The sequence below is a fragment of the Vipera berus genome, assembly GCF_964194415.1.
Source record: "Vipera berus genome assembly, chromosome: 2".
Lineage (NCBI taxonomy): Eukaryota > Metazoa > Chordata > Lepidosauria > Squamata > Viperidae > Vipera > Vipera berus.
The window spans coordinates 197,558,464-197,575,396 of NC_138203.1; the positions used below are offsets into that span (position 1 = coordinate 197,558,464).

A 16,933-nucleotide genomic window follows, 5' to 3' on the forward strand; every position below is an offset into this window, starting at 1 on the left:
TAGGCCTGGGGTACTTGCGAGACCACCTGCTGCCATTGTCAACATCCCATCGCCCAGTTCGCTCCCACAGAGTTGGCCTCCTCAGGGTGCCATCGGCCAGGCAATGCCGGCTGGCGACCCCCAGGGGGAGAGCCTTCTCTGTGGGCACGCCGACCCTCTGGAACAAATTACCCCCGGAGCTGTGGATGACCCCTGACTTTCGGTCCTTCCTCCATGACCTGAAGACTTGGTTGTTCCAACAAGCAGGTCTGGACTGACTACGGTTTTTAATTGGGTTTTTATCAGGGTTTTTAAATTGTCACGTAATTATTGTATTTATTGTTTAATTTTTTAAAAAAACTTTTCATCCTATGTTTTTTAATTTTTATTGTTGTGATCCGCCCTGAGTCCTCAGGGAGAAGGGCGGCATTTAAATTTAAATAAATAAATAAATAAATAAATAAATAAATAAATAAATATGAATAAATAATAAATAAATAAATAAATAAATCCATAACGTGTCATTCAATTTTCCCATTCTCAAATTAGCAATGCTTAAAAGGATGCTGAAACTTCAATCAACCTTCAAGATAGATTCATCTAATATTCTCCCGCCATCAGAGCATTTTGACCTTCCATTTTGACCTTTGACACCTTATTACAGATTATTTTCAAATACCTTTTTTATTAAAACTTTCAAACAAGAAGGTAAAGCTAACATAAATTGATGGACAATAAGAAAGAAAAAGAAAGAAGTCCCCAAAAAAAGCAAAAAGGGGAAAAATGAAAGAAAAATTGAAAAGAGAGGGAAACAATACAAAGCAATGATTTCTAATATTCTTCACAGCACTTATAATTATATTTTGACATCTCCCTCTAAAGTTATATCATAGTATTATTCTTTCTATAATTTATCCTGTCTAATCATCAAGTTCTTTTTTCTTATTTGTATGCAAAATGTCAATAAGAGACTTCTGGCAGTAATAAATGTAGATAATGTCTTTTCTGTAATAAAAAAAATACATTTACCTATTTCAGCATAATTGTTAACTTCACCAACTTGGTAGTGTTGAATCTTTGTATCTCTCTGCATATACTTCCTGATTTCAAGTAGCCATCTTGGAAAAAAGAAACTTTTCCAATATGTTTGAATTCATATAATTGAAAGGTTTTTCAATTTTTCAAAACTCAACCACGTATTAAAACTGATAATTGATAAGGTACCCATAACCTATTTCATATGTAGTTTGAATTTACATATCCATCTTATCTTTCACTCTTCCTGTCTCATCTCAGTTTAAATCTTACATTAATTTAGCCACTTCATCTCTGTGACAAAGTGTCAAAAATTTGCCTTTTAATAAAATCTGTAGCCTGGAAAGGTAGTCTTGGCTACTACTAATTTTTGGCTGACATAGATTAATATGGCTGTCTTCCTACAATACATTGCTTCTATGTTTCTCTGAGTTCAGTGTGAGCTTAGAAATGTTCCCTACATAATATAGGAAGTCAGATTATGCCTTTATTTTAAAAATAACATGATGGAAACCATTAACTATTTCCAATAGTTAAAACAAGCAAGGATAATGACAGGCTTACTGGATAATACAATTCCCATCTCAGAATTTTTTCTTCAGTGTTTTAAAACTTACCGCCCTGAGTCGTTCGGGAGAAGGGCGGTATAGAAATTCAATTAATAAATAAATAAAACTCAGCTAATAATAAAATGGATATGGATGAAAATTGGCTAATTACATTGTTCTGGTAATATTCTTGATGCTTTCAAACAGAGTAGTTATTTCAGTTACTTAGGATTTATTTTCAATTTTCCTTCTGTAAACAAAAATTCTTAGCGCCACTTAACCACGAAGAGAACATAGTCTATAAGCAAACTTTTATCTCGGCATCTTGGGATTGAACCTGCCTCCCGGACAGCTAGATGCATTAAAACACTGCTTTATTATTAAATGAAATATAAAATTAGTCATCCCACTGTTGAATGAAATGAAATGCTTCATTTATTAAGGATTTATGTTTGTCATATTTGAAAAAATAACGTGATAGGTTTTTCAATAGTTAAGGACAAGAGATTCCTTTTTTGAGCCAAGACCACTTTTTTTTTCAGTTGTAAAACTTCTACTGGCAAATACAAGAGATAGCAACAACAATTAAGATGTTAAACCTTGCTGACTCCACTTTAAAACTGTTTCATTGCCAGAAAAAAATCAGCCACTATTAGAAGAACTGAAAACGCAGAGGCTACTTTGCTAATTGGAATGTGTTAGCGTTGCGACTGAACAATGAGTAAACCTACCACAATGCTTTTCTAGGTTCTCAAGTTCTCAATAGACTAAACACTTATGTGAGTAAAGGCAACATCAGATTAGCTGCATGCTTATGACAGTTCTAAAAGTAGCTGGTTACAGTGTAGAAACTGGCAAAGATAAAGCAGTTACTTCCTTTATTGGTAAGCACACTGAATTCCAATATTTCAGCATACGGAATATGCATGGCTGCTACCAAAAACATCAGCTATCTTTCATATCTCCCTTTCTGGAGAATGTCAATCAACACAAAACGTGTGCCATTCTCTCTTGACTTTCCCTATGTGGCAAACTCACAGCACAGTGATGTCACACAGACATGATCCGCAACACAGATCTTAGAACAGCAGTCTTTGATTAGGTTTTGTAATACTTAGTCTTTGTGATAATCTTGAATGGATTCTACTTGCCAAAGAGAAATAAAGATGGAGTAGATAAATTCAAATGGATAACCCATACATAACGAAGCTTAGAAAAATAAAATGTTTTGATTTAACAACAACTTGTAAGAACAGTTCCTAATACACTGGACTGATCTGCTAAACCTAAGATTTATGATCAAATCATTCCATTGCAGAATTATCAATTCATGAACAGCAGAAAGACTGCCAGACATTCAGCTGGTAAACAATTATGCCAAAAGCACTTTCCTAAATAGAGAAGACTTCCTCAATTTCTAAGAGCAAATGAAACTAAACAACGCCTTTACATAATTTGCATTAAGTACAAGACATAAGCACAAATCAGCAAGCAGCAGCATAAAAATCTTTTTTGGGAAAGGACCCAAAGGTTAAACATTTGCCCAAACAGTATTTTTTTATATCCCTCAGTACATAGCTGGGAGTTAATTTTACACAATATTATTGAAGCAAGAGCCTAGTGGGGAATTAGCATCTGTTTCTAATCATGAAATCTGAAGATCAGTCGATAAGAACTGCTGGTACATTCATCAGGCACATACTTACAGTGAATTTGGCCGGTTGGGTTTGATAACTTCTGTATTAGATTCAGTTAAGTTCTTGTTAGGCTGAAAAGCATTACTGGACTGGAGCAAACTGTTGGTGTTTGGCGATGATATGACCGATTCTAAGCTGGTGTTAATTATACTGTTTCTGTTTTCCTCTGAAAAGTAGACCAAAATGAACTGATGCTGTGACATGATTTTTATGAAGATATTTCTGCATTAAGGCTGCTGAGTTGTTGCTTCTTCCTCTAAAGATATTTAGCTAAAACATTTCATGCTTTAAGCATTTTCTTCTTTGTGCAAGCACTTAAAAAAAATCCTACTCTCGTAATTCTCCTGCCTCTTCCTCAAGAATAATTTGCTCCAAATTACTTAGGGTAATAGAGAGCTGATGGTAAGTTATGGTTTCTGCTACAGTTCTAGAACCCCAGAATACATTTTAAAACCAATGAGAATTTGTTAAGCATATACAAAGGAGAGTAGACTTATACCTTTTATTCTTAATGGGAACTTCTGGTTGCATTCAGTCCTATGAATCTTTTCTAGCTTTATGAATCAATATATAATCACAGGCCTCACAAGACCTCTGCTACTAGGTTTCATTGTCTTAAGACTTAGGAATCTATAGTTAAAAATGAAATCTATAATTTACATTTCACAAAAGACAAGTATGCAGAATAATACTCAGCACCGGAATGGGACAACTTGGTGCAGCCAACTCGCCACAGCCAACTCACCATGGGACAATCCACTGCAGGACAGTTCAACCAATTCAATTTCAGGATTTAAAATAATTTAAAAAATATTTTAATGTTTGTCATTCACATTTCATTTTGTTTGCCTTTTGCATCCTTTCTTTAATAATTCTGTTCCACCATTTCTTCAATGTTACTGTAATTCTTGTCCCGTGGTGTCCCGCAGACAGTTGTCCCGTGGTGAGTTGGCCACAGCGAGTTGGCTGAGGCAAAGTTAGCCGTGCTGAGTTGTTTTAGACTCGACTCAGCACAGAGAATAAAGATACTTACGCTTTTCATTGTGTTGCAGTGTATGGAAAAGAGTTAAGGGCCTCTCACTGCAGGACGGTGGCTTTGAATCTGTACTCTTTTTTCGAGATAAGAGCAGCTGAGAATTTGACTGTAGAGTATCAGGCACCGTGTTAAATATCTATTTTTTAAACAAAGAAAAGAGAGTTTGAAAATTGTTAGAAACTTGACATGAAAAGGGAGCAATTTGTATTAAAACCTAAAAAAATATGCGTGGAAGTAGTAACTCTCAAAAAATGGCTTTAAAGAATAGACAAATGATTTTTGATAAAAGAGAAAATATTTCTTAGATTAACCATTCAACAGTGCTCCTTACACTTTTGCTAGTTTTGAGATAAGTCTAATACTAAATTCTCTGAGATTATCTAGCTGTTGTGATTATGCAGACAATATAATGACTTGCACACTAATTATTTTGGCAATCCGTATCAGACTACAATTCAACTAATAATTTCTAAAGCCAAGAAGTTTCAAGCTGCTATTTCTTTGCTGACCCAGCTGACTCAAATGCTGCATGCTGGTCTTCAAAGGAAAGTAAGCAAGTTTATGATGAGAGTATGCACTGATTCACTGAAAATGTACAAAGTAATTAATAATCTCCCTGGATTGATAATATTCTAAACTGCTCTTCTTCTTTTTTCAATTAGCTAGAATTAGCCTTAAAGATTAAATTGCCTCTTGGGATTAAACAAAATTGGGAATTAAGCAAAACGTCTTCCTGAGAGAGGGGGGGAAAAAGCCCTGATCTTCATGAATTGCACAGAGGATTTACTGTACATATACATCATTTTAACGTGATGAATTCCATATTTTTCTACGTTTTTTTTTCTTTGAGCTGAAACTATTTCTGATGATTCCCAAAGCACCATTCATTTGTATCTACCCCCCACACCACAAGCTGTCTTCTAAAGGGAGCCATAATAGCTTAAATAAAGCAGCTCAAGCTGGTACAAGATTATTCGTTCCAATTAAACTGGTGATTCATTCCATGTCACACCCACATTATTTTCCCCCCCTTTAACGAGAGGGAAACTCTTCTTTTCCACTATGCAATTTCTGTTATGAGAGGTCTGGGATTTCAGAATTCCCTCAGTGAAAGGATACAGAAATCCAAACATTTCATCTCCCAATCAATAAAAATGTTCAGGAAGAGAATATGGGCTGGCAGACGCCCTGAGACAAGCCCCATTACTTGTCAAATTCCTGTCTCTTCCCAATGTTCTTGCAGCTGACAGCTGCTAAAATATTCACTGGAATCAGTAAACATTGGTAAACAATCACTTTTTCAAAACATGGAACATACACGACTCAAATACAGTTTACCTTTTCATGGTTTTCTATTAAAATCTCAACTACAATATTTTGGAACTTGATGTCCATAATTGCAGCAACGGTTTCTTCTTGTGGTCGCATTAACGTTGGTCCAAAAACAACTCCCAGATTTGCGACAGTCATAAGATTCTGTTTGTGGTTTTCAGCAACACTGCAATGAAACAAGCACAATAGATTTTCAACAGGCCCGGCAAATTTAAGTGTTAGCCCATGTTTTAAAAATAATTTTGGAAAACCTACCGTGGTATTTGAATTTCTGCAGAGTAGACTACAATTCTGGTTTTTAATAACAAAGCCAATGAAAGATCAATGTAGGCTAACTCATAACAGAGCACTCATAACAGAAATTGCATAGTGGAAAAGAAGAATTTTCCTCTTGTTGATAACACTTCTATAAAGGTCTGTAAACCCACACATAATTCAGGGAATAAAAATTGCAAAGAAGATGATGACAACATGTTTCCATATAGAGATGAAATTTAGAAGAGCAAAGTGACCATTATTGGTTACAATATTTTACCTGAGATATGCTAAACTAACACCCACTATCTTGAAAAAAATAAGCAGAATTCTGAATACACAGGATCTGAGTAGTGGATAAACTTGTTTTCAACTAACGTTGATAAATCCAGTTAACAACTGGACCAATCACAAGTATTTCATGACCTGGAGAAAGGATGTGGGCTTGTATATATTGAAGGAAATACACTGAATGATGTGGGCTGTTAATATTATTATTTAACTGTATTATTTATTTTGCTCAGCCTTGGTGGTACCTGATGTTAATTTAATGCATGTCTCTGACTCACTGAGATTAGTCATTAGACAAGTTTCCTTTGAATTCACTCAAAATCTCCATCATACAAGCCCAATGTTTCAGCAAGAAAGAAATCTCAAATAAATATGGCTGAAATATAAGAAAGGAAGACAGTTAAGACTGTGTATTCTTTGGCATTTCTGTATCCTGAAACATTTAATATATGAATGTGTAGCTGAAAATAATTTCTGATTTTCCTACATGGGGCCAATAACTGAGGTGCAGGTCACACACACAAAAAAAACACCCCACAGTCCACTAAGAACAACTGAGGCTTAGGAAAATATGTACCTACCACACTGTACTGACTTCCATGGTCAAGAAACTAAAGAAACAACAACACAGCAATATTGTTCGAATTAATATCATAATAGAACTGTGAATTTTACATATGATCTCTTTTACTGAAATAATGTAAGGCAAAAATATCAATAAGAGCTACTTTGTTTAAAAAAATGTTCTATCTAAATTGACACACACACACACACACACACACAGAGTTCTCAAATTTCAAATATTTTAGGAAACTGGAGAAGATATTCTCTTTCCAAATGTAGTTATCTTTTGCTTTTATATAGCAGAATTTTCCTATTTGCAATGTAAAACTGTAGTCATTGCAGGTCAGATCTTCTCATTAATTCAAGCTGTATCATTTGATTGTAAGCGTTCCACAGACCGCATTTGATTTGAACCAAATTCTCATCTCTATATGTTTGTGAGTGTTATGTTGAGATAATATGTATACTGTATAGAAAGAGTGGAAGGATTAATAAATAACTAGTATATATATATTTGTGATTCATAAGTCTTTTGCTCTGCTAGGAAAATTATTGCAATTAAGTAGACATTTTATAAATTCCAAACCAAGTACAAAGTAAAAATATTCAAATACTTTACCTACATTAAAAAAATATTTTCAGATTAACTCTTAGCATCAGGGGTGGGTATAACTACTTCTCTATCTGGATGCACTTACAAATAAATCATTTTCACTTGATGAAAACGGGGAAAGGGGTGGCAGATTAAGACATTTACTAGTACTGCTCAATTAATGAACATAATCCTGTCATGGTCGTAAGTCATGATGCTCATAAAACAGGTCAGTCCCGTGACTGACCCAATTTTACAACCTTTTTTGAAGTGGCCATTAAGTAAATCACCAGTTGTTAAGCTAATCTGCAGTCATTAAACAAACCACACAGTTGTTAAGTGAACCAATAGTTTTTCAGCAAAACTACAGTAAAGCACGGTCACATGACTGTGGGACCAGCCATGCAAACAGCCATAAAAGTGACTGTGTTGCCAAGGGCCCAAAGTTTGGTCATGTGACCACAGGGAGGTTGCCGACCATTGGACCTGGGTTGTTCCAGGCTCTTTGTAATTTCAAATGGTCACTAAGCAACTGGTTGTAAGTGAAGGACTACCTGTACCTGCAATTCCAAAAGACAAATCTGACGTGAAATTTTAAATTATTCATTGATGATATTCTGTGATTTCCTTTTGTTTTATGATTTAAAAAAAAATCAAATGTTTGAAGAGCAATAAAATGAAATGCAAACCACAAAACACAATTTGCAGAAAGAGAGAAGTAGTGCAGGAGGCAACAGTATGGCCAATTGTTCTACCATGGAAGTTGGAAGTTGTCCAAATTAACATTCCCCCTTCAAAGAGTCCTGGTAGTACTGTGGTTAGAATGTAGCATTGCAAGTTGACTCTGCCCACTGCAAGCAGTTCGATACTGACCGGCTCAAGGTTGACTCAACCTTCCATCCTTCCAAGGTCGGTAAAATGAGGACCTCGATTTTTGAGAGCAATATGCTGACTCTGTGAAATGCTTTGAGAGGGCTGAAAGCACTGTGAAGCACTGTATATAAGTGCTAAGTCCCATTGCTATTGCTAATATGTAAGCTTTAGATTTCAATAAAATGTAACCATTTGCATTAAAAGAATTCCTAAGAGTACTTGCAGAAATCAGACTACATTAGCTCAGATACAATGTGTAAAGTATAATCTCAGAAAAAAAAATCAGAGCATAAATATACTAAATGGTAAAAACATCCTGCCATCACTATGAATTGCTACTATGGAAACACAATATGAGAATCCATGTTATAATTAGCATTACTACCTGATATAATGACTCCTCTGAGGAAAAAAACCCAAATATTTTCAACAATTCTTAACGTTTTTATAGCATCTTGGGAGCATAAAGCATACTGGTAACACAACCTATTTTAGAAAATGTTTATTTTTTTAAAAAAAAATTCTTACATACTACCACAACCTTTCAGAAACATATACATTGTTCACAATTCTCCTGTTACTTTGACAGGAAAAATTCAGTATTCTTGAGAAAGTTCTTTTGAGGCCCCCACTTGAGGAAGTGGTTTCCCATTAATAATTAACTAATAATTGTTTGTGCATATACAAAAAATAACAACATCAGACCAACAATCAAGCAGTTAATGATACCCCAATCAAGGGACTGTCAACAAGCCAACAGTAAGCAGCCCAGCCAAAGAATAATCAAGACCACTCCCACCAATACGGTAAAATATAAATAATAAAATATAAAATGAGAGCAAACCTCATTCTCTTCTTGCACTGATGGTGTTACCTAGTTTGGGTAATCAAATATCTGGGGGGAAACAACCAAGTTCAGAGAGTATCAAGGAACCCTCAAAAAAAAGTTATAAAAACCAATTCTAATTTTCTAGACCAGGGGCCCGCAACCTTGGCTCTTTTATGACTCATGGACCTCAACTCCCAGAATTCCTGAGCCAGCCATGCTGAGGGGAAAGGGAGAGGTTTCCAAGCTGAGCCATGCTGGCTCAGGAATTCTGGGAGTTGAGGTCCACGAGTCATAAAAGAGCCAAGGTTGCCTACCCCTGTTCTAGACCATTATAGGCTGCTCTCTTCATATCAGCATCAAAGAACAATGCCCAAACATAATTGCTTTGAATCGCTATTATATTCTCAGCCCAGGAAAAGGCCACTTGAATGAAAGAAGCAGATGTCTTTCAATGTACACTTTTCTAGGAAAACAGATGAGAACACGATATGTACAGGTAACAAGAATAGCACAAAACAAATACTAGCATTTATTCTTGTCATTGCAGCAGTAGAGAACAGTACATTATTTAATATAAGATGTACTAATATTCCGCAGAAGAAAATGATATAGCAAAGATCTATAAATCCAATCTTTGTTCTGAAATCACTTTAGGGTATAAATGGCTATATATAAGAAATGTGCACATGAAAAACCCTGAAATATAAAAATAAACTTACATTTGATGAAACGTACATTATGCATGCATGTATTAAATTTAGAAACTTAATAAAGAATATCCTTTTTAAGTAACACTTAATTTAAATTAATCCAATAATTGTTCAATTCATACTTTTTGTTTAGAATTTTCTGCTAAGTAGGTATACACAAAATGGAATATAGTAATTATTGCCTTAGTAGAAATACCATTTCATATTCAGAACTACTTTTACATAGTTCTACACATTTCCCACACAGTTTCTCAAACAACATGCAACTTTAATACTTAAGTTATAAAGAAGCTTACATCTTAAGAGTCTGATCTTAAGAATGAAAGCTAAATATTTCTGCTTAGTCCAAGTATCTTCAATGATAAGATTCAGGTCCTTCTGCACAATGACTCTGTCTGATCCTGATCCTGAAAAGTCAATTACTTTTGTGTAGGACATGTTGACATGTTTGTCCAAACTTTTGGCTTACCTGGGCCACATTGAGTAAAGCGGAATTGTCTTGGGCTACACATAAAATATATAATATAGTTAATGTATGTAAATCACATAATAATGTTAAAAGTTTACGATCTTGTGGGGCCATATTACTAGCTGTCCAGGGCTGCATGCAGCTCATGGGCCACAGATTGGACACGTCTGGTCTAGGTATTTGAATCCCCAGCAACACTGGGATTTTCTCAGAACAATGTTGTGTCCTGTTGAAATTCTTTCTCACTGTTGGCTCCAAGTCCTCAGTTTAGCACAACTCTCAAGGGGAAAGGTGGCTTAACAGCTTTGCAGCTCCCACATCGTAAGACCAATTATGTTTTTAGTTCATGCGTGACCAGGTTAGCGAAGGAGTGAGAAAACACTATTTCTCTTTCCTTTATTTATTCATATAGATCAAGAGAAGCTGGATGGAGATCAGTGTGATTTTAAAACGGGAGGATGAAACTTCGGTAAAATGAAAGCTATGCTAATGACACCACTCTGGTAACTGAAAATGCAACGGTCTCCAAGCTCTAGAATAATAGTCAAGGACACAGTGAAAAAAAATGGGACTAAAATTAAACATAAAGAAGATCAGACTAACGACAACAGTACAACCAGCTTTAAAACTGATATTGAACATAGTGAAGTGGTAGATACCTTCTGTCTTTTAGGACCAACCATCAACAGTAAAGGAAAAAGGAGTCAAGAAATATGCTGCAGTCTACTACTTACTTGGCAGAGCAACCACGAAGGCTTGTGAAAAATATTCAGATGCTATGAAATGTCTATACTTCCAAAGATCAGAATATTCAGATGCTATGATATATCTTTACTTCCAAAGATCAAAATACAGCTAATCCCTGAGTTATGACTGTTCACTTAATGCTCGTTCAAAGTTATGTGATCAGAGCCCCCTAGTGTTTATGAGCAAATCCCAAAATTATGGCTATTGCAGCACCACAGCAGTCGTTCGCCCTTACGAGCAACCAACCGCAGAGGCCCTGCATTCACCCTATTCCTCTCCCTGCTCCCCACAACTGCTCCCCCCTCCCTTCCTGTCGCGCCGGACTCACTTACCTTGCAAAATCTGTCTCCTATCTGCCACAGTTTCTTTCTCTTTGAGGGAGAAGAGTCAGCTTGGAAATGCTTTTCGTGCCGACAATGGAAGCTCCTGGGTGCCATAATATCGCATGAGTTCAAACACAAATTCTCTGCAAAACAGATCACGGCCCCTGGAAACTTTCATTCTCAGGGGGGGGGGAAGTGTTTGCTTCATTTGCATGCCTATTGGGCAAAGCGTGAAATTGGAGTTGGACAGGCACAGGAACCAATGCTGTCCGTGGCCTGGGTGCGCTGCTCACTCACTTGCACTAGCCTTAGTTTGAGGGCAGGAACGAAGCCTTCAATTGAGCAGAGAGGTATCACGGGGCCAGGTCCCTTGCACTCACATCCAAGTTGGCAGCAGTTCAACCATCTGAGCGACCATGATCCCCCTCCCCAGCCAGCCAGCCACCCCACCCGACCTAGCCCTCACCTGGCTGGCCGGCTGGCACAAACCCTCACCACTCTTCTCCTCTCCTCATACTCTTCACTGATTGAGTGGCAGCAGCTTGAGTTTCTCTGCTTCGAGTGAAAGGAAACAGAGGCACAGAGCAGGATTGCTCTCAATAAGGCTGGAGCGTGCAGCGCACCTGTGTCTTCTTAAGAGCAATCCTGCTCTGCGCCTCCGGTTTCTTCCTTGAGTGGAGAAACTCAAGCTGCTGCTGCTCAAACACTTTTTATCCAAATGCAGACCTGAGAGAGATTGGAAGGTCCACGTGCCTGCAGTGGGGCATTTCAGAAACAGGAAGGAACTGTCAGAGTCACTTGCTCCCAGTGCCTTATATACAGGCAATCCCCTTAGCTCCACCCCCCATCCAACCAGCCAGCGTCCGGCATCCATCCCTAAAACCAGCATAGCTGGCCTCCGCCTCCCCCCTCCAGCGTTGCCTCCAGCAGTCCAGCATGCAGCCAGGAGCCTCAGCTGTCTGGCGGCTGGAGAAAGAGCAGTCAGCATGTAGCCGGGAGCCTCAGCTGCTTGGAGGTCAGGCAGAGGGAGTCCCAGGCAAACGGGAATTCCCTCCCTTTCCCATCCCTGAAGTGCTCCGTGTGACTGCTTGAAACTCCATGTGACTTAGGTCCCCGTTCGGATGAAAGGTGTTTGAGCGGCAGGCTTGAGTTTGTCTGCTTCTTCTGAGTGAATGGAAATGGAGGTGCGGAGCAGGATTGCTCTCAATAAGGCCGGCTCGCTCCAGAGGCTTGTTTTCGCAAGATTGCTCTCAATAAGAGTGAGGCACGCTCGCTCCAGAGGCTTGTTTTCGCTAGGAAGGGGCTTGAGAAATGGCTTTTTCCTGCAAAAATGGAGCCAAGAGAGAGGTGCTCCATTTCTAAGCATGCATGAAAGGAGCTTCCAGTTTCCCCAGGGTCTCCGTCCTGGTGAAAATTGTTCCAGCAGTGGTGGAAAGAAGTTGGGGGTGGGAGCAAACACTGTGAGAGTTCAGGCTCCCATTCTCTGCAAAAGAGGATCAGTGCCTGAACTTGCACGATATTAAAAAGGTAAAGGTTCCCCCGCACATGCGTGCTAGTCGTTTCCGACTCTAGGGGCCGGTGCTCATCTCCGTTTCAAAGCCGAAGAGCCAGCGCTTGTCCGAGGACATCTCCGTGGTCATGTGGCCGGCATGACTAGACGCCAAAGGCGCACGGAACGCTGTTACCTTCCCACCGGAGTGGTCCCTATTTTTCTACTTGCACCCAAAAGCTTCCATTGACTCTCCTCTCCCTCAAAGGCAGAAACCGCGGCAGAGAGGAGACAGATCTTTTGAAGGTGAGTCCGGCACAGCAGGAAGAGAAGGGGAAGCATGAGGAATCTTGGTGGGTCGGAGAAGCCTTGGGGGCCTATTCCATCACTAGCCCCCCCCCATGGCCTTTCCCACCCTGAGATACCTCATGTGCACTTAACGAGACATGTGCATCTTAACGAGCAAGGGAGTGATCTCGTTCAAAGTACGAGGTTCACTCTACGAGTTTTCGAGTTATGAGTGGAATGGGCAAGCTTCATTACACTTGTAACTTGAGGACTACCTGTAGTACAAACAATGGTATTCCCTATGATACACTATGGAAGTGAGAACTGAACTTTGAAGAAGCAGAATAAGAAGACTATTGACACTTTTGAACTTTGGTATCGGAGAAGACTCCTGAGCCACAGAAACAATTAAGAAATCAACCCAGTGTTCTCCTTTGAGGTTCAAATGCCCTGGCTCAAATTATCCTATTTCAGAACTATTATGTGAAGACACAGCTTTCTGCAGAAGACCCTCAGGCTTGGAAAGCTGGAAAGAAAGAGAAGAAGAGAATAACTAGCAGGAAGGTGGATGGACTCAGTTAACATTGGCAATGAGTGCACTATTGAAGGATTTAAAGGACCAGATTTGGAACAGAATGTGATGAAGAAAACCTATCTATATAGTTGCTAAAAGTCAACACTGACTTGATGACACATAATCAGTCAGTGACCAGACCAATGCACACAAGCTAAATGTGGGAGTTTTTTCATTTACCATTTATGTGGAATAGGGAAATTTTGCTACTCCAGGATTTGTACCTGTTCAAAGCCAAGTGTTGATTAAATTAAGTTCTTTGCTCCCAAATCTCAATCTATTGCAGGGTTGTCAAACTGCCAGCTCGCAGGCTGGTTGCATCATGCGGAGGCCGCACTCATCCCAGCTCCGGCAATGCGAAAAAAGTCACAATACATCACAAAATGTCACGTGACAAGATGAGTTTGACACCGGTGATCTATTGCATTTAAACAAGAGAAGACAACTGTGGATCATTTTTAAATTACATTAGTATTATTGAGGTATGGAAAAGTAAGTGGTATGACAAACACCTAATAGGCTGGTAAATCATATGACAAAAAAATGAAGAATTAAAATTTAGTAAGAAGATAGTAAAACCTGAGCCTACAACTATAATAACCTCTGGATTTTGAGAGAAGGAGAGAGTACTAGCATTAGATATAAATTATTTTTGAATAGTGATCTTCATTGTATTAATAGCAAAGGAAAATTTGGAATAGAATGCTCATTTACATTCTGTTCTGAATAAATCTCAACAAAATTTCACTATTATTACAGCCGTTTGGTAGAAGTTACATTTTCTACAATATCCTGGAGGAACATGAAGCAATGTACAGTATTTCTCACTTTGAGTTTGTTAGGAAATTATGCAAATATTAAAGACAACACATTTCAGAACTGTGAAAGGTTTCCTTAGAGTATTTTGAAATTGTTTTCTTAAAGAAAAATGAACGTGTTTCCAATTTTATTGAAATAGCATTAATGACAGGCTTATGAACAAAGTTGCTATATTTACTTCAGTATAACAGAGCAAAAGAAAAACCAAGCACTCTATCATTAATAAAGGTTTTCCACCCCAAATTAAAGGTGGAAAGAAGATAATCAATGCTTTATTCCTAGCATAGAGCATGCCCTAACCTTTTTTGACACAGATAAAAACTTTTGCACCATAACTCCTTGACTTATGATCACAACTGGGACCAGGAGTTCCATTCCTAAGCAAGGTGGTTGTTAAGTGAATCACATCTGATTCTACAATCTGTTTTGGCACAGTTATTAAGTGAATATCTGCAATTGTTAGGTAAATATGTGGGAGTTAAGTGAATCTGGCTCTCCCCATTGAGTTCGTGTGTTGGAAACCATCTGAGAAGGTCACAAATGGCAATCACGTGACTCTCAGACGCTGCACAACCATTGTAAATACACACCAATTGCCAAGTGACTAAATTTTGACCACATGACCGTGGGGATGTTGTGATGGTCATAAGTGTGAGTACCAGCAGTATATCATTGTTTTCAGTGCTGCTACAACTTTGAATGGTCACCAAACAAATAGTTGCATGTCGACAACTGCTTGCATCCCATTTTGGTTGTCTGGTGTTTAGTGGAACCAGGATTGTTAACCCAGATGGATTTTTATGTTGCAGCAACTTCCTTTATCATCACCTCAAATAAACAAATAGAGCTGCTCCTGAAAAGCTTTTTTTTAACCTTATGGTTTACACCAGCACATCGATAGATGAACAATATTCATCAGAAGAATTGGTTATTAGATAAAAGTTTTTCCTTTACATTGCACAATGGCAATAGTCGTAATGATGTGTTTGGCTTGAAGAAATGCTTTTATTGTTTCTCTCTAACACTAAAATAGCTTCTCTAAAAGGAGTTCTGTTTCAACATACAGTAAAACATCCATAGTTGACTACCTCCCTACACTGACCACCTCCCTAAGTTGACCTCATTTTCGTAGACCAGACATACACTATGCTAGTGATGGCAAACTTCTTAGACACCAAGTGCACAAAAACTGCTCTGCCCCCTGCCTGCCCCGCCCTGTCCACCCGCAGGGCTACCTACTGCCTCCATGGCCCACCACAGCAGATCGCCATGGTGGACCTGTAGCGCCATGGCAGACACACACCCTCCGCCCGCTCTCCACAGCATCATCTGCACGCGATGGTGCATGAGGGCGGAGTCTTGTCCCTGCTGCCTGGCTGCCATGTCTTTGGCTGCGCTGCTCTGCGCGGGCAGTGCCCGGGTGTGACTCTCCTCCGGGAGGGGCTGTTGGTGAGGAGGGGGCCATGGGGAGAGGCAGGGCTGGGGCGATGGCACGCATGCCGCTTCTGGCATGCATGCCATAGGTTCGCCACCACTGCACTATACATACAAAGTAGAAAGACTTTATACCTTTGTAAGTCCTACCTTGACCACCTGGGCCTCGACACATAATATTAATTTACTCTCTATAACTTGATCAGTTGAGTCCAGTCTGCACCAAGGGCAAGAAAAGTGAAATGCAGAATTGGCAGCAATGGATTTCTTTTAAGAAGAATATCAAAGAATACAATATTTTCAACTTTGATTCAGCAGTTTAACAATGATAGTTATGGATTCACATTGCACAAAGTCAAATTTTTTCCACTTCAATTGTTTTCTTTTTCAGGATCAGTATTTAAAAAAATATGTGCCAAATTTTAGCAATACACAACTTTTCAAGCAAAAGTGGGTGGCATGCATACTTTATGCAAATATCTACAATCCTCATGTATAACTTATACAACATTTCAGGATTTTAGCATGAAGACCATAGGGCAAGTACATATTTTGTCCATCAATACCAGTAAAACTAGAAGAAAGGAGCTTTGAATCATTTAATGTCACTCTTGGGGTCTATGCACAAGCTGTGCATTTCTTCTCAAATCTTATGGCGCGCATGGCTGTGAAACTGGAATATGAAACCAACCAACCAATAAATAAATAAATAAATAAATATTCTATAGAAACTCTTGGAGATATATATATATATATATATATATATATATATATATATATATATATATATATATATATATATATATATATATATATATATATATATATATATTCGGTAGACCATGCCCATCATTTGTGTTGGTAAGCTTCCCAAAGTATACATAAAAGAACTCAAGAAAACAGAATACTACAAGTTCTATATACCATTTATATATACCATGAATGTATTCAATTCTGAATGTAAGAATATGCTGACATACTGTAGACTCATGTACAGCTTAATGTTGTAAACTATTGTATTTTTGGAAGAAGGAAGAGGATGAAGAGAA

The 16,933-nt window shown here is 38.2% G+C and overlaps 1 protein-coding gene across 3 annotated transcripts in view; it reads right to left on the reverse strand.

Annotated features, from left to right (window-relative positions):
• ARHGAP26 (Rho GTPase activating protein 26) overlaps positions 1-16,933 on the reverse strand; it is a 282,090-nt gene that overhangs the window by 69,087 nt on the left and 196,070 nt on the right. For all 3 annotated transcript variants that reach the window (XM_081317345.1, XM_081317346.1, XM_081317347.1), the window contains 3 exons: positions 5,634-5,793; positions 4,293-4,431; positions 3,269-3,425 (listed from right to left, as the gene is read on the reverse strand). In XM_081317345.1, coding sequence (XP_081173471.1) covers positions 3,269-3,425; positions 4,293-4,431; positions 5,634-5,793 — 456 coding nt within the window. The remainder of the gene's footprint in view (positions 1-3,268; positions 3,426-4,292; positions 4,432-5,633; positions 5,794-16,933) is intronic.